The following is a 22,217-nucleotide window of genomic DNA, read 5'->3' as shown; positions in this document are numbered from 1 at the left end:
GATTATGGTAAATGGTTCACACATAACTACTAGGCTACAGTAATGTGAGGGAGGAGGAATGAGCCATCTTCTCAGTTGGCTATTACAATATGCAAAGATGGGCTAATTGACTGCACTTGATCAGCAGTAATACACAGATGGATCATCATGATAAGAAAGTAACTAAATACTACAACCACACGTAGATGTCTCATTAAATCACCTCCAAATGTGGAGAAAGAAAGAAAGAAAAGAATGCTCTTGTCTTAACAATAGTATAGAATTATATAGACATTTGTCAGAAAAACCATACTGTGGCAGACTGGCCGACTCATTAACTGTTATGTTATTGGGTTACTATGTTCAGACTGAATGTGAGTCAGACTGACACCTGTGTGAGGGACCAGTGATTGACTGAGAGTGTGTGGTCCAGGTTGTTCTTGTGCCAGTTCGTTGGGGGGTGGGAGCTCATCTATGGCACGAGTTATTAGAGTGAGTTGGCCGTGCTGAGATCACACTGTGAAACCAGTGGGGCTCGTTGTTTTGCTGTTGGCTACAGCTCACAGTGTCTTGTCTTGGGTTAACAAATAAAAGTGAAACAAGCGTGACCTGCAGTTTCATTATTGAGGGATGGTAGATCAGTGTCAGAGGTAGGCCTAGCCTATAGAACAACATTACGGAGCTTATGCTCACTAGAGTGCAACATGGCAATAAAAATAGGTTGCTGAGGTTGGTAGGTGGTCCACTGAGGAGAAGGCCCCCCAGTTAGCACTGTGCCTTAATGGTGATATTATGTCAAGACTGCTGCTGCTTAGCCCAGATGGAGGGATTATTTTATTATGTTATTATTTTAGTCTGGGCTTTGTAGTTTGCACCATGCTCAGCAGCAAACCTGCTTCATTCTGAACTGTGCAGCTGCTGGCAGCATCATGAAGAGCAGCTGTTGGATCTGGCCACTGAGTAGTTCACTGCACCTATGCTCACATGCCCTCACACAAATAGCTATTTGAGTTAGGTCCACGGTAAGGAGTTGGAAAGAATTATAGGTGACAACGGAGAGGAAAGTGCTGTGTTCACATGTCTGCCACATCACAAAAGGTGAGAGCTGTACTGGATATTTGGGGAGCAGGAGTTAGTCTACCACTGGAGTCTGTGGCATGAGATTTCACTATGAGATTACACAGTGAAAGCAGGGAGGTTTGGTTTGTCAACACCAAAACAAGTTCTAACACCAAATGGCATCAGTGTGAAACAAGCCCATGACCTATGACCTAATTGAGGGTGTGGTGATGCTGTGTGGTGTTTCAATAGCCTACCAGTAGGATTTTTTTTTTTTTCTAATCTTGCTCAGTTCCTTATTTCTATTTTTGTGCAATACTTTCGAACATGCCCACTCTCAAAAACATGAACAGTTACCCACATGCTAAAAAACTCAATTCTGAAGTCTGTGCAATATATTGTGGGCTTGTTTTATTTTGAGCTGCTGTAACGTAGGCCTAGCCTACATTTTTACATTTTTTTTATAGCCTGAGGAGTTGCACTGAAATGTCGTTGTAGGCTACAGCTGTGCATTGCCAATAAAGGTATTTTAATTCATTCAAATTCTACTTAAAAACCAAACAAACAACACATTTTCTTTTTTTGTAAGCAGCTGTTGTGTACGCATCAGAAAATTGCAAATTTGAGGTGACTGTATCATGTAAAAGGCGCTACAGGAAGACACCACTGCACCGCACACACAGAGGTTTCCATGTTTCCATGGCGACACAGGGGAGGGGCGGCGTTACACCCACCGGAAACGGTCTCTGCAGTGCTAGCAGAAATGTAAGGGGAGGCTGACTACATCTCTCCCGTGGAGTCCATTCTTCATATCTCCCCGCACGTATGTGTATGTTGACCGTGTGAAACCGGTGCGGAGTCACCCGGTGGTATGCCTGGACTCCTGCGAGCGCGCTGCGGTGAAGGAGTGCCTGACTGTCGGAAACATCGCACCGGCCGCCAGTAGACTGTGTGGGAGACGCTGAGCGGTCCAGCCCCCTTCAATGACCAACCTTCGGTGCTAGCGATAAAAGCCTCGCAGGCGACACAGTAACCATGGAAGACAACCATGAGTATCCTTAAGTAGTGTTTCTCCAGAGCTCTTGGTCCGTAGTATCACGGTTTCAATATGCCCGACCGACAGTGCTCCATGAGGCTCACAGTTGCCTGATATTAACGTTATAGGCCTGCTTTTTCCATCTGGAAAGTTCTTGGCAGGGGAAAGCAGGCCAGCTAGCCCCGCTAGCGTTAGCTTTTTTCCGCGCTGCGGCTCCGGGGCTTCACCCGTGCGGCTTTTCCCATGACCACACCAGTGACACTGTTGTCTATCAACCCGAGGACGTTTTAACTCCAAGAAGTATTTTTTATGGGATTCATATCGGCGAAGGAGAAGAGGGCCTAAGCCAAAATGGTGAACTGGAGGCGGCTGCTGCGAATGTCCAACCGATCGTTTCTGGCCTTCATATTCTTCTTCTCCATGTCCACCACTTGTCTCTACTTCATTTATGTGGCGCCCGGAATAGGTTAGTACGCAGAGGTTAACAGTAAGTGGCTTGCGAGGTAACGGTTAATGTTATTATGTGTGGATTATCTGCCGCAGTTAAACGAGCCCCCTGATGCTGTGACAACCCAGGCTAACGCTGATAGACTCGGCTAACGGGCTAACTAACCACCCCTCTGTAGGAGGTCCACCCCAGGCCATGATGTCCAGCTGGCCCCCGCTCTCTAGCGATGTTGTTACACACTAAATAGCCTCTACCAATGGCAGTAAATTGAGATTATCGCGCGGATATCATCCCCATGTGTCGGATTAACGGATGATGTGCGTTTAGCTGGGATTTGACAGCAAATGAGTGAATGAATGGACTGTGGGCATCACTGTTAACGATGCGTGGGGATATACCTGGGTAATCAGCATCTAAAGCAGCATGGGCTAAATCAGCCATTCCATGTCTGGTTTACATGTGAGGAGGAGCGGGGCAGATGTTCCTGTCAGCACTCATCTCACCCAGAATGCACATTAGAGGATGTGAGTGTCTGAAACGAAAATATATAAAGTATTGGTCTCTGTGGTTAAACTGGCTCTGTGTGAAGTGCAAATTCTACACAAATTGTAGCCTGGTTGTATGTGAACAACTTCATAATGTGATCAGATATACACACAGTGTTGGGATGTTTACTGACTGAGAGTACTGGTAATTGGTTGCTGATTACTAATTACTCTGGTATAAGTGATGCAGCAGTTTTAACGATGTAGTCGAAGAAGTGAAACTCATTTCATCTGATTATTTCATGATGGCTTTTTAACACCTTTCGTTTTGTTTGTTGGCACTTAGTAGAAATGTCACGACCACATAACATCTCCAGGTTCATGTGAAGACTCGGTGCCGACTGAAGTTGGTCTCATTAAACCATCACCTGTCACCTGTCTGACCTGTGTGCTCCATAGATGAATCAACAGAAAACCTTTCTGTAGAAGAACTGTTTGATTAGATTATGCAGTCTCTTTATGTGTAACTGGTTTCTCCTGAACACCCTGTTTTTGACAGTATAGCCTGTATTATGAAGCTGGTTCAGCTGATTCTGTGTTGACCTCTCCAGCTACAAGCATGTTCCTGTGGAAGACACAGAGTGGTGAATTATAAGCAACATCCTCAGAACCATGAATGAAATGTTAATTTGATATGAGAAGACACTATTTCAATTATAGTCATGTCAGAACATGGTGTAACAAGGTGAAATATAAATAATATGATCACATGACTTGAATAATACAGGAAGTTTCCAGTGAAAACAAGTTAAACAGTGAATAAGTTAAAGTTAACATCAGGCTGATTCTGCTGCAGAGAGGAGAGAAAATAAAGTGTGTGTGTGTGTATATATACATATACATACATGGTACATACAGTATACATACCATATGTGTATCAAATATTCTCTGTAAATATATTTCTAATCGGCCATTGACATAAAGTTTTCACCAGATGTTGGAAACCCCAAGTAATCCACACATTAAAAAAAATCAAAATAAAATTAAGAGACCACGTCAAAATGATCGGTTTCTCTGGTTTGACATTTTTATAGGTATGTGTTTTGAGTAAAATGAACACTATTCTATAAACTACTGACAACATTTCTCCCTATTCGAAATCTGTATTGTTATTTTTAGTGTTTATTTGCAGAAAATGACAACTGGTCAAAATTACAAAAAAAAAGATGCAGTGTTTTTTAGAGCTGGATTAATGCAAAGAAAACAATTTCATATTAATTTTTAAACAACACAACACAAACCAGTTTTTAATCACAGCAGCGGTTTATGCTCTTCCTCGTTAAATATGATTTGGTTGAGGTGATCAGTGCCTCATTAAGTAGAGTGAGGTGTGCTTGTGTTGGAGTTCAATAGATACTGGGATGGATGGCTGCCATACATGTAGAGATGCTGATTTAAGAATAAATTGGAGTGATCTCTTAATTGTTTCCAGAGCTGTATATCAAGTTATCTGTAATAACGTGAAATGACACATGTAAAAAGTATTGAACACGCTTACTGAAATGTATTTAACACTCGGTAGAAAAGCCTTTGTTGGTAATGACAGCCTCCTGTATGGAGAAACTAGTGGCATGCATTGCTCAGGTGTGATTTTGACTGGAGGTTCTGGGGGCCTCTTCTACAGACTCTGATCTTTAGTTCTTTACATAGATTTTCAATTGGATTCATGACGGGAGATTGACTGGGCCATTCTAGCAGCTTTATTGTCTTTCTCTGAAACCAGTTGAGAGTTTCCTTGGCTCCTTGGGATCATTGCCTCTTCATCTTCACCCACCGCACCTGGTCGTGGCCAGTTTAAGGTGAAATGGTGTTCATGTTACTTGTGGATAACGGGCCCCCAGCGGTGCATTCAGGGGTTTAGAAACATGTCACGTAACCAACGCCGTGTAAGGTTGTGAAGGTCTTGAGAGAGCTCTTTGCTTTTTACCCATCATGAGACGCTTCTCGGTAGTGAGAAACCTTTTTATAGGCATCAATTAGGACGAAAGCAGCTGATATTAATGAGCACTGATAGGAAACAGGATGACTCTATAAACAGACAGATTCCAGCTGCTTTCACATCTTTCATTCCTTTCTGCACTACCTCCTTTTCTTCATGTGTTCAATAGTGATTCCCTGTCATTTCACAGGACGTATTTGTTTAGATTTTTTTTGTATGTGTTACCGACATCTGGTGAATATTTTATGTCAATGGCCCAATTAGAAATATATTTATATATAAAAAAAAAAAGCTCACACGTTCAATATACGCGTGAGCCTGCTATAATGCTATAAACTCTGCTGTGTTTTTAAGGAGAAACCAAAGTGGGCACATGGAATTACTCAAATTATATTGACTCATCTTCATTATCCATCCGTTAGCCTACCTATAGTAGCCAGTCCCATCTGATACTGGGTGATGGTGGGTGGACACTTTAGACACGTGGCCAGTCTATTGATCTGTATTATTTATCAATTTAACTATAAAGACAGAAGAATGATGACTTGGTTTTCCCAGGGACATGATTGGTAGTAGTGGCTGTTGGTGGGTTTTGATCTGCGCCTTACTTTCTGCAGCATGATGGGAGGAAAATGTGTGATAACACAGCTTGGTATAGTGATGACATTTTGACTTGTGAGTGAATATACAGAGCTGCAGCAATTCTCTGATTTATTTTCTTAAAGGGATAGTTCAACATTTTGGCAAATTGGCCCATTGGCATAATCCCTATAATTGTCAGTGCAAGCGATTTTTAGAATGGCGGAGCAGAGCCATGAAAACAACTCAGTCTCGTAACGTTCCGTTATTATCTCATAGCGTGGTGAATGTGCAGGTCACAACTTGTCCACCAGAGCGTTTTGGAGTTGTTGGATTGTGTATTTGATAAGTTTGATGAGGGAAACCAAGAAATTCCATCAGCCTCCGTAGCGTAGCTCTGAGCAGCTTGCGGCTCTGCTCCGCCGTTCTAAAAAATTGCTTGCACCGACAATTAAAGGTAATGAACCTACTCCTAAAACTATTGGGATTATGGCAATGGACCAATTTGCCAAAATGTTGAACTATCCCTTTAACATTTTATTGACCAAACTAATCGATTAATAATAATCGCCAGATGAATCGATAATGAAAATAATTGTTAGTTGCAGCCCTAGTTGAATCTCTCCCTGCTGCAGGCAGGCTATAGTCATTGGTTTACAACAGTTTGTAGCAGATGAAGCCGTAGTTTACACACAAAAAGTTTTCCTTTAAGCTTGTTCACAACAGTTCACTATTGGAGTCCTCTTTCAATGTGCGTGGTGGATGGAAGAACTGGTCTGAGAGAGGCTGCAGCCCAACACCAAAACGCTGTAGTTGAAGAAGATGTTGGTGTTAGCCTGATTGTAGATCCAGGCTTTAGCGTTTGATTGATGTTTTGTTTTTCCTGGGCACATGGAGGAGACCACCTGGTAATGGAGCAATTCTCTCCGTCAGAACTCTGTCCACAGAGGGTCGGTGTTTGCCAACATGGAGTAAAAAGGCTTCTCCTGCTGCCTACCCCTGGTCAGACCTCTACTCTAAAGAGCTAGGTGGCCCTGAGTTGAATGAGCCAAGTGTCTGAACCTCTCTAGCTTCTCTCTGAATGCTAGCTTGATACAGGACTTGGCCTGTTGCGTTTTCCTGGGTTTTCTGTCAGGCCCATGTGGATTCTCAGCCACATTCAACATTGAGCTGAAAGTTTTTGAGGACTTGGAACCACAAGTTCATGATTTGCACGTGACAGTCCCTGTAAAAAAAAAATGGAAGTGTTGTAGTGATGCAGTTGATATAGATTGAGAATACATCATCCTTAAACTGCATATGGAGTAGTTTTCTCTGGTTTCAGTGAGAGTGGTAAACATTTTAATTGTATTTCACCAGCTCAGTGTTTGTGTTTATTAGCAGGAGAGATTAGCATCACCTGCTTTGACCCGTGTGACATCTCAAGTGTTTCACCCACTCACCAACCAGGACGGCCTGGCTGCTCTGTGATAAGACCTTATCATCACCAAACACTGCCCTGTTAGCCCGCCGAGACTGGCGTACTGGCCAATAGGAAAGGTGACACATTAGGATTGTGTTATATGAGGTTGTATATGTACGGTACCTAAACCTAAAGCAATAAACATAATGTAAATTTAACCAGAGCCCTTTTACAGGTTAAAACACCTGCCAACGTCTGCCTGCTGTCATCAGTGTCAGATTTAATGAGGCTGAATTGCTATAGAATTTATGTTGAGGCTTAAGGCTATGAATGTTTGAGGGAGTGGCCCAATTGAGTGACAGGTTGATCACAGATCTACACATGCCCAAGGCGGGAGGTGGGCGCCAGCAGTCAGACACCGGCAAGAAGGCCGGCAGTGGAGTAGCTCAGTGTGAGCTTCACAAAACTGTGCGTGACGGGGGAAGGAACTATTGGGTTTGAGAGGAGGAAGTGAGTGGGGGAGGAGTGTGAGAGAGGAGAGAGAGATACCATTAACAGCAATATACTGATGAATGTTAAAGGGATAGTTCAACAGTTGGGCAAATTGGCCCATTGCCATAATCCCTATAGTTTAAGGACTAGGTTTGGTACCTTTAATTGTTGGCGCAAGCTATTTTTAGAGCGGCGGAGCGGAGCAGAGCTGCTCAGAGCTACACTACGGAGGCTAATGGGATTTCTTGGTTTCCCTCAACAAACCCATCAAATACACAATCCAACAACTCCACAACGCTCTGGTGGAAACGTTGTGATCTTTAGCCTCCGTAGCGTAGCTCTGAGCAGCTCATGCTCTGCTCCGCCGTTCTAAAAATAGCTTGCACCGACGATTAAAGTTTACGAACCTACTGCTAAAACCATAGGGATTATGGCAATAGGCCAAAATGTTGAACTATCCCTTTAACAGTGAAACTAAAAGGTGAAGTAATAGTAGAAGTGATACTGTGTCTCCTGTTCATCATTTATTGTAATAACCCAAATACTAGAAGATAAATAAACTGAAAAATATCTGTATGAATGAATTAGTAATAATACTAATATAAAACAGCGGCTGTTGTGGTGGCAGAGATAGCTGCTGCAGAATGAGGAAAGAGAAGAGAAGCACAAACTTTGCAAAGTTAGCATCATAAAATAGTCAATGTAAATTCAAAGACAGAGTGCATCATGGGAATACCCAAGCAGTCGATGTTTACTCCCAGTCTAATATGGAACCTTTGATTTTTGGTCCTTGCAGCTTGAGAACTGCATGTTGTACAGTGTGTGAGGACATGAAGCAAACAGTCCTGAGTAGATGTAACTGACATGTTTTCCCCCTGTTTCTCTGCCAGCCAACACATACTTCTTCATGGTGCAGGCTCAGGGCATCATGTTGAGAGACAATGTCCGAACCATCGGCCAGATGATCCGACTGTACACCAACAAGAACAGCACTCTCAATGGGACAGGTGAGTTATAAACACACGCACCCACTGAATTCACACAGTCTACATGTAAACTCTGAGGTTTACAGATGTTCAACATCCCGGTTTAACTTCAGCTTTTCACAACCCTGATCACAGCTGTTCACTACTACTTAGTATTTCTACTGCAGCTTCTGTCAGTCTCACATTCACCTTGCTCCATCCTGGCATTATCTGTCTCCAGTGATCTGGGCAGCTCTAAATACTTGAGTTCACACCTAGGCCTGTCACAATTATTACATCATCACGTGATCGCAATTATTTGAGCTGATCGTTAAAATGGTTTACATTCATCTGTATAAAAACAGCTTGGATGAAACTAACAGAAATGTCACATTTCCATCACTATTTCCACTTCGTTTTTTCCACCGTTTGAGGTTTGAATGGTGCTCTGTTAATGACATCATCAGGGCTGCAACTAACGATTATTTTCATTATCGATTAATCTGTCAATTATTTAAACGATTAATCGATTAGTTGTCAATAAAATGAAAAATGTCAATCAGTGTTTCCCAAACCACAAGATGACGTCTTCAAATGTCTTGTTCTCGCCACAAACCAAAGGGATACTCAGTATATCGTCAGAAAGGAACAAAGAAACCAGAAATATTCACATTTAAGAAGCTGTATGTGTATTATCAACCTATGTTTAGGCTCATATATAATAATAATAATGAATAAAGCTAATGATCAGAAAAAGACAATTCCTAATCGTCAACTAAAATGTCATAATTGTGACAGCCCTGTTCACACCTGCATTAAACTACATTTCAACCTACCATTTGTGATCAGAACTCATTACATCACCTTTAGCTTATAGCTAAATCTGGCATAGTATATGTATTGAGCTTTGTCCCTGTCAAATAAACTAACAAAATAAAGAAAATAACATACTGGTATGGCATAATAATTTTCCTCTAGGATTTTTTTGAAGCAGCAGCAGCAGCAGGACCCCCCATAGCGATAAGAAAACAGCACAATAAAACCTTGGGTTATTTGCAGCATCATTGCCATTTGTGTTTATTGACAACACAACAGTGTGCAGCGGGAACATGAGCGCTGAAGGAGAGGAGATTATCAACAAAATAGGACATGTGGTTTTAAACATATGGGTTATAATAACCTTAGACACTGTTTATCGATAAACCGAGCGCCACCTAAAGGGTTGAGACACTTAGGAGGTTTATTATTTAGGGTACAAAGTCATGGTAACCGGTGGATTATCATTGCGCGTCTTCCCCCACCCGATTCTGAAGTAGCTGTAAATAATTATGTCGCAGCAGGCTGCCACTACTTAGTGTATCAGAAACCCTGACCCTTTATCCTGGGTGCATTCACACCTGAACTTGGAACTGACCACTTGTGATGGGATCACCTGAAAGTGAATGTATCATCAGGTCATCCAGTGTCCAACACCGCCATCTTCATAATGTTGGTGTGTGAGACTGCTCTGTCTCTGTGAAACACACTGCACCCATGATACTCCACTGACTTGTCTCTAGGGGCGATAGGATTCATACAGAAAGCGTATGCGCGCACAAAAACTGAAAACAGTGTGCACTTTTAGGCAATGAGCGGTCGATGCAAAGCGGCTCACGGATGCTGATACATGTAAATGATCCCGTTGATCATGTGAGGAGGCCGATGCCACGCTCCACAACTGAGAGGGCAAGAGCATGGAATGTGATGAGATGAGATGAGCCAGCACTTATGGGTGCAGACACTGGCACCTGCAGGTTATAATAGGAAATTAGAATCACTATAGTGTGAAGTAACATCACCAGATTTCTGTAATGAGTTAAAACAACTTGAAGACAATCTAACTTAAAAACCAGTTTGGATCATAAGAAAGTTGCTGAGCTTCAGAGACACAGATTGTCACAGCCACTTCGTAACTCACACAGCTGGAGAGGAGCAGCAGAATGGGAATAAATGACAAAAAACGGATTTATGGATTTCTCACTTTGCCCCGATGGTCTGAAGAACTAACTGGATCTGTGTGTTTCCTGCCTCTCATCACACAGCGACCTTAAACTCACCACGGACCAAATGTGTTTGCTGCTTTTATGCTGTTAGGTCAACATCAATGTTACTTTATTTGTCTTTCCTGGAGAAAATAGCTTTGGATACAGGGAATTGCTGCCCCAACATTGCACGAAACACACATAATGAAAACATCGAGTTAGGGATAATAGAACATGTGCAAAGCTTGTTTGTGTTAAGTCAGCTGCTGCATCTGTCATCCCTCCATGGGTTTACTAGAAACTCTGGCACTGTCATAGGTGTTGATGGAGTTGAATTTGATGACCATTTTGTTGACCCCATGTAAAAAATAATGATCATGCACTCATATGCAGCCATGTGTAATTCAAACGGGCACGCTCACAAAAAAAATTGTTGTGTATGTGCCCTTTTTGGACACAGCGTGGGGCCCTGTTTATTTTATCTTAAACCAAAGTTATAAACCTGATAATACACATCCCCTCACCCCCACTCCCCGCCCTCTCCTCCTTTATTTATGCCAAACTTTTTGATTTTATATAGATGTTTTATACAGATGGACCAATCAATCAAACATAATGAAACTGTTCATTTGAATGAAATGTAAAATATATCTTTTTTTAATGAGGACATGGAATGGGGCAGTTTGACGGTGCATTAGATTTGCAATTCACAACCAGACCCAGTGACAAGTTACTTGAATCACCAGTTAGCCAGCGTAGGAAGACAATTTATTAGAAGTCCTGACGAAATACCTGGTCACTGCATCATTTCTTGGCCGTAGTGCTGGATCATTTGATTTGCTGCTGTTACACATGCTGGTTGTGTTTGCTGCAGACTACCCTGATGGCAGTAACTCCAGTGAATACCTGGTCCAGCCAACTACCTATCTTCCAGAGAACTTCACTTACGCCCAGAACCTGCCCTGCCCAGAGCGATTACCTTCTATGAGTGAGTGGACTGGGTTCTAACAGCAGTGTGTCTTCATCTATGATAGTCATTATATACTAGATCAGTGATTTCCAACCTGTGGGCCATTGCAAGTGGGCCCTCCAGTCCTTTTTATTTTTTAAACGGTATGGTATGGCCTCCTACATGTTTTCCCTGCTTTAGGTGCGTTCACACCGGACCTTTTCTTTTTAAGTCAATGCAAATGGGTGATTGAGTGAATATTAACTCGAAAAATATTTACTTGCGAAAAATCGCTGGAGCTCCAAGCGACAGCGACAGAGCGAAAATTCGCTCATCGCTCAAAATGAAAATTCCCAAGTCGACGTCATTTCGCTGGTCGTAAGTCGCTTGCCGCTCAACGCTGATTGGCTGCCGTAATCTCGGTGGTGCCGGTGTATAGGCTACAGAGAGACATGGCAGTGGACACCGACAAACTGGAGTCTGTTGAATTGTGCTAAACTGACGAGTGATTGCAGCTGAGCGATACAGAGATAACTAGGGCTGACCCCAAAAAATTGAAGCTTTGAATCGTTTTTTGTTTTTTGTTTTTCCTTTTTGACACCGGTTCTCATCAGCAATTGTTGCATTAAAATGAGTAGGCTACTTGGCATCCTGGAAACCTGCCTGATTTTGGAGATATGCAGTGTTTGTTTGCCATTACTTCCGCTACGATTGCGCACCCCCCACTCAGCAGACGTTATGATTGCGCACACCCCGGCCGTCGAAGCTTCGATTTTGATCGATTTTATGTCAGTGAATATTCGATTATCAAAATATGATAATCGGGATAGCCCTAGAGATAACAAAGGGGGCGATACGAGCCACAACAAAAAAAAATAAAAGGCCCGGTGTGAACGCACCTTTTCAGTTCAGTCCTGACTGTTCTGTCTTTAGCATTGAAATAAGAAAGTGCTCTGAGAACACATTATTTGCTCTCCGTGTTGTTTATGGGGCCGGAGGTGGGTCCAAAACGTTTTTGAGATTTTCAAGTGGGTCCTGATTTAGAACAGGTTGGGAACCACTGTACTATATAATATTAACATTCATGATTTGTTTTGCCATTCATTGAAGCTGCTACACAACACCAGCCTCATTTGTCCAGATGAACGTGGGCTGTGTCACTCGCTGTTGAACATCATTAGCTAATCAAATGCATCCAGCAAAAATAGGCTTTGCTTGTTTGTTGTTGATTCTGATGTGTATGTGTGTGTGATCCACAGAGGGCCTTATGGAAGTGAACATGACGGAAATCCCCATGGAGGAGATTGAACTCAAGTTCTCCAAGTTTTTTGACATTGAGTTTGGGGGCCACTGGAAACCAAAGGACTGCAAACCTCGCTGGAAGGTCGGTGTCACACCGGTGTTCACATCACCCTCAGATGCTCCCTCAGTTTTACCATACCCTTGACTCCTGGACAACAGTGTCCACCTATAGTCAGAGACATTTAGACATCAGTTACTCCCAAAATATTTGTGATACATATAGGGCTGGGTCTTGACTAAACATGGAGATCACTTTTGACATGGGTTTCAAAATTTTTAACCCCATTGTTTTTGCTACAAAAACACATGATTTCTCTATTGTCAGTGACTACTACGTTTTTATTTTGTTATTTTTTATTCTTGTCTATATTCTGAAGGTTTCTACAGAGGGGATTGTTGATATAATCATTCATACAACATTTTATTCCAAAAAACATGGCGAAATTTGATTTTTTTAGGGCTGGTGACAGTATTTTCTCATTTACAGAGTGATAAAAAAGAGATATCCAAGATCCCCTCTGTAAAAACGTTTGACTCTAATGTGTCAACAAAATAAAACAAGAATTTTGAAAGTAGCTTCATCCATTGGTCAGATTTTGGTTCTGGAAATGTATGCAAATTAGCGCATATTTCATTAGATATTGCCTCATTTACATATTTAAACATACAATTTGACAAAACTTGTAATACAATACATATTTGTCTTAATGTAAGTGATAAACTTGGGAGGTTTCATGGTGATATCTGTTAGTTAAAATTTTTACCTTAAAATACATAAAAAAAACCCATGGGCAGAGGTGGACATTTTTGGATGTTGTTAAAATGCATTACGCGTCCAAAAAATTGACTTTCATTCTGAAACTCGGGACATCCAGAGTTTACCAAAAGATACACCTCCTTGCCAAAAATCAGGCCCCAGTGATCTTTCATTTGACCGTGGGGAGTTGGGAAAGTATGAGAGGTGGACAAAAATGTCCAGGGATCATCTGAGGGTGTCAGTGAGAACACTACGGCTGTGGTCAGTCGAGTCTTAACTCTCCTGTGTGTGTGTGTGTGTGTGTGTGTGTGTGTGTGTGTGTGTGTGTGTGTGTGTGTGTGTGTGTGTGTGTGTGTGTGTGTGTGTGTGTGTGTGTGTGTGTGTGTGTGTGTGTGTGTGTGTGTGTGTGTGTGTGTGTGTTGTTGTGTTGCAGGTGGCCATCCTGATTCCTTTTAGAAACCGTCACGAACATCTCCCCATCCTCTTCCAACACCTCATCCCCATGTTGCAGAGACAGCGGCTGCAGTTCGCCTTCTACGTCATCGAGCAGGTACAGAGCGTGGGTGTGCTGTAGTGAAGCCGAGTATTGAGCTGAATGAAATTGCACTCAGGCTTTGTGGCCTCAAATAACGGTTGAAAAGCATCACATGTGCTGAAGCTCCTTCCTCTTGTGTTAGGGTCAGCAGCGACCCGTTCTAAGGTTTTTAATGCATAAAAGTACCACATGCAATTGTTTATAGCATCAAGGCTTTTTGACTTTGTCAGGAACCTCCATTTAAACAAAATAAAACAAACAAAATTCTAATGCTCTGGTTAAAATTATGACATTTATGTTGTCAGGGTCGGTTATGACCCGGTTGTAACGTTAAGAACAATTATTAGAGTTAAAACTGAAATCATAGGTTTAAAGAAAAACAAACTTTTCATGGATAAGGAAGCCTAACAACATAACTGAGAGATAAGAAACGAATGGGATGATAAATAATAGTTTTTAGTGTGTTTACAGCTGCTTTAAGACACAAGAGATGATAGCAGAGAGCTAACACAAGACAAAGGTTAAGCTTTCATAATTTTGACCTTGTGTGTGTTCAGAGTGGGAGCCAGCCCTTTAACAGAGCCATGCTGTTTAACGTGGGGTTCATGGAGGCCATGAAGGACCTGGACTGGGACTGCCTGATCTTCCACGACGTGGACCACATCCCTGAGAACGACCGAAACTACTACGGCTGCGGTCAGATGCCACGGCACTTCGCAGCCAAGCTTGACAAATACATGTACATGTGAGTGTTGTCAACCTGTACACATTTTACATATCCAGAGATGTTGGAGAATTTAAAAAACAGTTGAAGCTAAAAGAACTGAAGAGTTGATGTTGAACAAGTTCAGATTTCTATGTAGCAAGTAGACCTGTGAGGTGACAGCTCACACCTGGGTCCTGTGTGAAGATTCAGAGACTGTGATAACCTTGTTTGTCTGCATGAACCAGATCAGATGGTCCTGACTGTAATGTTGTCTCCAGTCTTCCATACAGTGAATTCTTTGGTGGTGTGAGTGGACTCACTGTGGAGCAGTTCCGCAAGATTAATGGCTTTCCCAATGCATTCTGGGGCTGGGGAGGAGAGGACGACGACTTGTGGAACAGGTTAGTCCATGTTCAGATCTCTGAACTTTTGGTACTGTGAAAAAATCGTTCCTTCTTGTTGCTCTTTTTTTCTTTCTACTACTATTATTATTGTTATTATCTATCTATCTATCTATTAGTATTCCCTTTTTTGGCTTTTTTCCTATCACCATCAGCATTATTATTATTGTTATTATTATTATTCTGAGCATTGTAGTACAAATTCCAGTATATGTATGCATGTGATGGTGGTTAAGGCCACTCTGCCTCATTGACCAGAACAGGAAACGGCAGTTGGTCTCCTTAAAGTAGACAAAAGGCCAAAATAGACTTGACTCAGTTCATGGTGGTCATGAGATTCAACTTCAGCATCACTAACGTCAGTAACATCACAACGCTTACGTAGCATAAAGTTTGAAGAAGTCTATGAATCTCCCAGCCCAGTTTGAAAGACACGTCTTCTACCGTTTCTGAATCCTCTACAACAGCCCTGTGCCTGCAGGCTGTCTGCCGTGTCCATGGCGACCTGCTCAGGTGTTTGTGCACCTTCACTGACAGGATCATGGTGAACTACAAATATTTGAGGAGTGCAAACTCTAGCTTCATACTTTCACACTGTTTATGGTTGTTTTATTTTGGGTGGAGGGCGCCCTCTACTGGACATAAGGGGGTTAACCATATAACCAGTCTGAAGCACTGTAATACTGAACTCCATGAGATACATGTGTTACCCACAGGTTTGTGAGGAGCAGTGCTGTTCTGATGTTGCCATCTTGCCCAGCAATCGATGCAACAGAACCCTCAGCTAATACAAAAGTAGGCAGAGAGAGAGAGGAGTGTGTGAGAATTCGGTTCATGCTGGTTTTTGACAATCATACGCTCAAAGCCGCTGCCTGCGCCCCTCAACCTCAGGTCCACAGCTCATGACACGGTTGTTTGAAGTGGTCTCTTCATGTTGTGTAACGCAGCCTGCTTTTCCCCTCAGGGTTCACTACGCTGGTCTGAATGTGACGCGGCCCGAGGGAGAGATCGGCAAATACAAGTCTATTCCTCACCACCACAGAGGAGAGGTGCAGTTCCTCGGGAGGTAAGAACCTGAGTGAACTCTCTGATTGTGATGCATCACACCAGTTATCAGCCTGTTAACACTCACACTGACCAGGTTTTGTTTTGTTACTTCATGTGAACATTTTAATTTAGCTCTGATAATCCTGATAACCATCATCATTGTGGACATTTGTGGTACTTCATTTATCAATACTGTTGAAACTGTGGCTGAAGATCAGGGATGGGAACTGAGCCCAGGTATTAAAGGGATAGTTCAACATTTTGGCAAATTGGCCCATTGCCATAATCCTTATAGTCATAGCAGTAGGTTCATTACCTTTAATTGTCGGTGCAAGCTGTTTTTAGAACGGCGGAGCAGAGTTGTGAGCTGCTCAGAGCTACGCTACAGAGGCTAATGGGATTTCTTGGTTTCCCTCATCAAACTCATCAAATACACAATCCAACATCTCCAAAATGCTCTGGTGGACAAGTTGTGACCTGCACATTCACCACGCTATGAGATAATGACAGAACGTTATGAGATGGAGTTGTTTTAGAGGTAAATTCATGCAAAACCGCTGTTGGGCATTCCTGTCTGGGGCAGTTTTTCGGCAAGCAGTCTCTGAATTTATCTCTAAAACAAACTTTTGATGAGTTTGATGAGGGAAACCAAGAAATTCCATTAGCCTCCGTAGCGTAGCTCTGAGCAGCTCGGCACTGGCTGAATGTTTGGGGTTGTTGTGAATAAATTTGGGTCCAATCAGACGCCTCATTGATGGTTTTGCATGAACGGCTGCCTAAAATTTTTGCACAGTACATATACTGTATACTGTAAGTTAGTTTGGTGCCTAAATCGATATTACGCTGGCATGTAAAGTCCTGACTTTACATGATGAAGTTTCTATCTAGCTGAACCTTAGCCCAGTGTGGGTCATCAGAGCTCAGAACAGGCTCACTGATGCTGCTGTGTCTCTGTCTGTGTGTCCAGGTATAAACTGCTGAGGTATTCCAAAGAGCGGCAACACCTGGACGGCCTCAACAACCTCCACTACAGCCCCCACGTCTCCCTCAGCAACCTCTACAAGAACATCACGGTGGACCTGTTCCCCGAGCTCGCCCCCATCACAGACTACTGAACCCACAGCCCCCGCCCCCCGCCGCCACCCGACCCTCCGCCACATCACCCCCCCTCCCCCTCTGGTCTGGTCTCCTAGTGCCCCCTGGAGAGGAAAGGGGGCACAGGTGGGGAGGGGTGAAAAGGAGCACCATGTAATGCTGCCAAGAAAACCTAGAGGAAAAAAATTTAAACCGAAAAAAAGAGGCAGTGGCAAGTCTCTCAAACTGTTGATAGAGAGTGAGTGTGTGTGTGTGTGCGCGTGAGTGTATGTGTGTGTGTGAGTGAGTTGCTGCATGTCTTTTTGTCTGTGCCGGCTTAACTACTCCAGGTTGACATGAGTTTGGTTTAGGTTGGAGGGAGCAGCAGCATCTCAAAGCCTTAATGTGGCAGAACCACAGCTCCCTCTGCTCGGCTCCGCACTGCTTCACTTCTGATGTATCACCGTCACCTTACCAACTTTCTACTATCATTTGTTTTATACATATCATTCTGTTCGGCCACAGTGGTCAGCGTTAATATTTGTGACGTACTTTTTTTTATTTTTCCTTTTTTTTCTCTCTCTTTTTTTTTTTTTTTTTTTTTTTTGATACGTGCTATTTATTTGATCTGACCGGGGTGTTTGAAGAAGCACTCCTGTCTGTGTCACTCAAAGTATTTGCTGTTTGTTTTTGCTGCACTGCTGCTGAATCCGCATGAACATGTATGTAAATATCGGCCTCTTAAAGCTCGAACACAGAACACAAATATGTAAATATGGGCCTTTAAATGCTCGGGCGTATTACAGTGATATTCCAGTGGGTTTGAATTTTATTTTGGCAGCTACCTTTGTTCTGAGGATTTCATAAGAGTGAGTGTTTCTTCCAACAGGAAAATCTAACAGTATAGGATGTTTGGCTAAAAAAAAAAAAAAAAAAAATCCAAATCTGAAGATTTGACATTATCTTTTGCATGCCTTAATTTATTTTGTTTACCAGACATAATTTCATTATTTGGAGATGTGTATATTTTTTAGTTTTTGCCTTTTGCTTTGTGTTTTCTTTGAGTTGCACTGTGTGAAAAAGTAGAGCTGCTCCTCACTAGGGGGCGTGACTGAGCCTCCTCCTCCGTACAGGGAGCAGGTCGGCCACGGCAGCAGGAGTGTGTCCACACAGCAGGCCTTGCTGCAGGTCCGTGGTCTCATGACTGTACATTTTGTCTCAGATGTTTTTATTTTTACATTTTTTATGATTTTCTAAAGACTTAGTGCTGGACCATGTGATGAAGCTCTTCTTTGTACTGTACCATGTGCTGAAGCATGGCGGTGTGGGCTGGATGCTGTGAGTCTGGACCGTGGTGTTGCGAGTGTGGCGGGCCACGATGAGAGAACGGCGGCCGTCGGCTGACCCCCCTCCCCCCACAGCTGAGGCTCTGCCGTTCTTGAATGGCGCCGAGTTTCATTTTTTGAATTGTTGTTAAGACAAAGGCAGACGTTCAAGTGCACTGTTTTCCTCCGATGGTGATGTGACATCACCGCTCCGGCCCCCGTTCCTTCCGTACCTTGTTTCCTGCACATGATCCTCAGTAGACGGTAGCAGATAGACAAGTAGGCAAAGTTGTCTGCTTGATATGTGAAATGATGGCAAAATCCAGAGCAGCTGTTCAGTGTTCATTGAAGTTTCAACACGAGTGGAGCAGGTGGAGAAAGTTGATCCACAGATATATTGATTACGGCCAATACGGGCCTGAAGTTCTGATCGTAAACCGAAGATTAGACAAAACAACATGAAGAAATTATCTGAATGTGATGAACCAGAAAAATGATCAGACACGTGATTGAAATTTTCTGCTGTGCCTCAATGTCTCACACAGTCAGTGACTGCATCACATCTGATACAGTCCCAGTCCCCCCCCCCCCTCTTCTACACCTGTCCAACACAGTGCCATTAAACCACAAACACTGTACATGGCCATGGAAGAGCCAGACGCAGCTTTGAGATTTTGGCAACGTCTGAGGCTGAAAAAACAAAGCCAACTCTTAAAGGGATAGTTCAACATTTTGGCAAATTGGTCCATTGCCATAATCCCTATAGTTGTAGGAGCCGGTTCGTTACATTTAATTGTCGGTGCAAGCTATTTTGAGAACGGCGGAGCAGAGCCGCGAGCTGCTCAGAGCTACTCTACGGAGGCTAATGGAATTTATTGGTTTCTCTCATCAAACTCATCAAATACACAATCCAACAACTCCAAAACACTCTGGTGGACAAGTTGTGACCTGCACATTCACCACGCTATGAGATAATAATGGAACGTTCTGTTATTATCCCATAGTGTGGTGAATGTGCAGGTCACAACTTGTCCACCAGAGCGTTTTGGAGTTGTTGGATTGTGTATTTGATAAGTTTGATGATGGGAAACCAAGAAATCCCATGCACCGACAATTAAAGTTAACAAACCTACTCCTAAAACTATAGGGATTATGCCAATGGGCCAATTTGCCAGAATGTTGGACTATCCCTTTAAGTACCAAAATCTGCAGTTTTCTGTATTGACCGCTAGAGTGTGCTGTTCTGATCTGTTGTAACAATGTGCAGAGCAGCTAGCTAGCAGCTCACTGTTTCTCCACTGTGTGTGTGTGTTCTGTAAAAACGTGTGTGACTGGCAGTGGAAAATAGGTCAAATTGCTTTCATTAGCGGGCGTGTTCAAAGAAAACATGCCCATACCTGACAATGTAGGTCGGGCAAGGTTTTGTTTTACAAAGTGGAGCTCTTGACAGCTGCTGTCTCAAATCCATCCTGAGAAACAGGAATTAGGTATTAAAATGGTCAGAGTGGTGTTTCCCTGTTGGCCAGGACAGTCGGGCTTGGTGGATGTGGTGGATGGACCATGAGGAGAAAAAAAAAACCCTCCTTCCCCTCCCAGAAGCCCTTGCGGCGGCGATGTGAGCAGCCTGTGTGTTACCAGCCTTAGTGTTTTCTCCAGTATAGTTAAATAAGATGAGATAAAAGGAGTGACCTCTGTCAGATGTCGTCTCCCCTGGTGAACTTGTGTACGGATGGAGGCCAATCGCTTCAGTGTGGCAAGTTTATGTTGGAGATCAGCTGGTTAGGGCATATTCAGTGTTCCCACCCCTCCCTTACCCGTACAGCAGCAACACCTTAATAATAAATCTCACTAATGTTTTTTCACACACATAGAAACATGGCACCACCCGGTGATTTTCATCATTTGCATATTGTGGCAGCAGGATGATATCATTGAGATGAAATCATAAATGATTACTTTGGCGCAGTCAACACACCATTCATGTGCAGTGAGTCAAAATTAATCTGTACAAAGCAGTTCTGGAAAACCATAAGCCAAACTGTGGTACAATGAATTCTGGGTAATTGAGCTTCAACATTTTTTTTGGTTTCACTGTTATTAAGGTAACACTGGTCTTGGACCTGTGTGAGCCTCTGGTTTATCACAGACCAGACCAGCCTGTAATATCTTTGTGACACTAGCCCCCTGGTCTCCATAGGTCCCCACCTGTCCCCACCTGTCCCTCCCTACTGTGACAGTATTTGCAGCATAGTTCGACTGACTCAGTGTTTCAGTGATGTCCACAACAAATCAAAGCAGAGACTCACTCTGCGGTCCCTCACAACAAGTCTCAATTTTTCTCTCCAGCCAACCCCCCCCCCCCCCCCCCGAATCCTACGCTACCCATAATGCAACTCTCAGCGTCTTTTATTAGACCCACTGTGCCTGATCAAAGCAGATTTCTAGTTTGTAACAGGCTTTCGTTACAAAGTGTAGTTTCTTGATGGCATCATCAGTTTTATTTTGCTGGCGGAGGCTCTGAAGACGTCAGAGTGGTGCTCACGGACTGACTTTCATCTCTTTTGTTTCCGTCGTTCTCCGAGCAGCATCTTCATGTGACAGTGTCAGTGTTTCTCAGCAGAGGTCAGGGCTCAGGATGTGGGCGTTACAACGGCCTGTTTCGTCCAGTGTGGATTGCAGATCCAAAGCCAAAAACCCTGGTCCCAGTGCTAAACTGGTAACTCAATGTGATCAGTGCTCTAGGTGGTTCTTGTCCTGGGGTGTCAGTGGGTCCAGGACCAGCTGAGGTCGACTCTACCCACCTCCTCCGCCCTTTTTATCACAAGTATGTGAGAGCATTCAGATGGTGTGTTCACCATTAGACATCTGTTTTCCATTTTGCAGTATTTATTTGTGCCTTGAGCTCCTTTTTTCTTTTGTCTTTGATTCCAACTGAAGAGATTAAAAATGGTTTTGTTTTACTGAACTGTCAATGTTTGTCCTGTTCATATGAATCATATCCAGTCAAACAGAAACATGTCTGTGATAACAATCTGAAGGCGTCTATATTATGTGTGATGATACACTACGATGATCCTAAAGTGTCGCCCACACACAACACTGAGCTGAGACACAACACAGGATGAGAACAATCATAGATGCTTCAGTCATCAACATCATTAATCACATTCTGCTGAAGCTGTGAGGATAACTCACCAATGACCCCCCCCCCCCCCCCCCCCCCCTCCCAAAAAAAAAAAAAAAAAAAAAATAACACACACCTGTGAACTACACTAGCAGGTACACAGGCTCTGCTCCTGTGAACAGTGCTGCAGGCAGCTTGATGAGAAGTCACTGACCAGATGTGTGATGTGCTGAGGCTGTAAATAGGGTTCTGGACCCCCCCCCCCCCCCCCCACTGTGGGGTTCCAATGGGTGGATGATTGTAGTAACACAACAATGTTTTCTTTTCCATGTTCATCAAGCACTTCTAATAATATTTACAACCAGTAACGATAGACCCATAAACAGAGCAAGTGTGTGCTGGTGGACAGAGCAATGTGCATTCAGAAATACCAAAGATGTTTTGAGTCACTTAGTTGCTGTAGCAGAGTTCATCTGCTGAACAGCACTGAGTGGTGCTGAGAGTCTTGCTCATCACCTCTGGGTCACTTCTC

General features: G+C 43.1%; 1 protein-coding gene across 1 annotated transcript; it reads left to right on the top strand.

The window, feature by feature from the left end:
* Nucleotides 1-1,868: 1,868 nt before the first annotated feature.
* Nucleotides 1,869-21,508, top strand: b4galt6 (UDP-Gal:betaGlcNAc beta 1,4- galactosyltransferase, polypeptide 6). Its single transcript, XM_083969851.1, has 9 exons — nt 1,869-2,540; nt 8,370-8,486; nt 11,340-11,453; nt 12,674-12,798; nt 13,907-14,023; nt 14,566-14,753; nt 14,993-15,115; nt 16,080-16,181; nt 17,130-21,508. Exons 1-9 carry the CDS (start codon nt 2,426-2,428, stop codon nt 17,275-17,277), a joined length of 1,149 nt encoding a protein of 382 aa, XP_083825977.1. The 5' UTR covers nt 1,869-2,425; the 3' UTR covers nt 17,278-21,508.
* Nucleotides 21,509-22,217: the final 709 nt, after the last annotated feature.

This window comes from Trachurus trachurus (assembly GCF_905171665.1).
Source record: "Trachurus trachurus genome assembly, chromosome: 4".
Classification (NCBI taxonomy): domain Eukaryota; kingdom Metazoa; phylum Chordata; class Actinopteri; order Carangiformes; family Carangidae; genus Trachurus; species Trachurus trachurus.
This window is presented reverse-complemented; position numbering and strand designations above follow the sequence as displayed.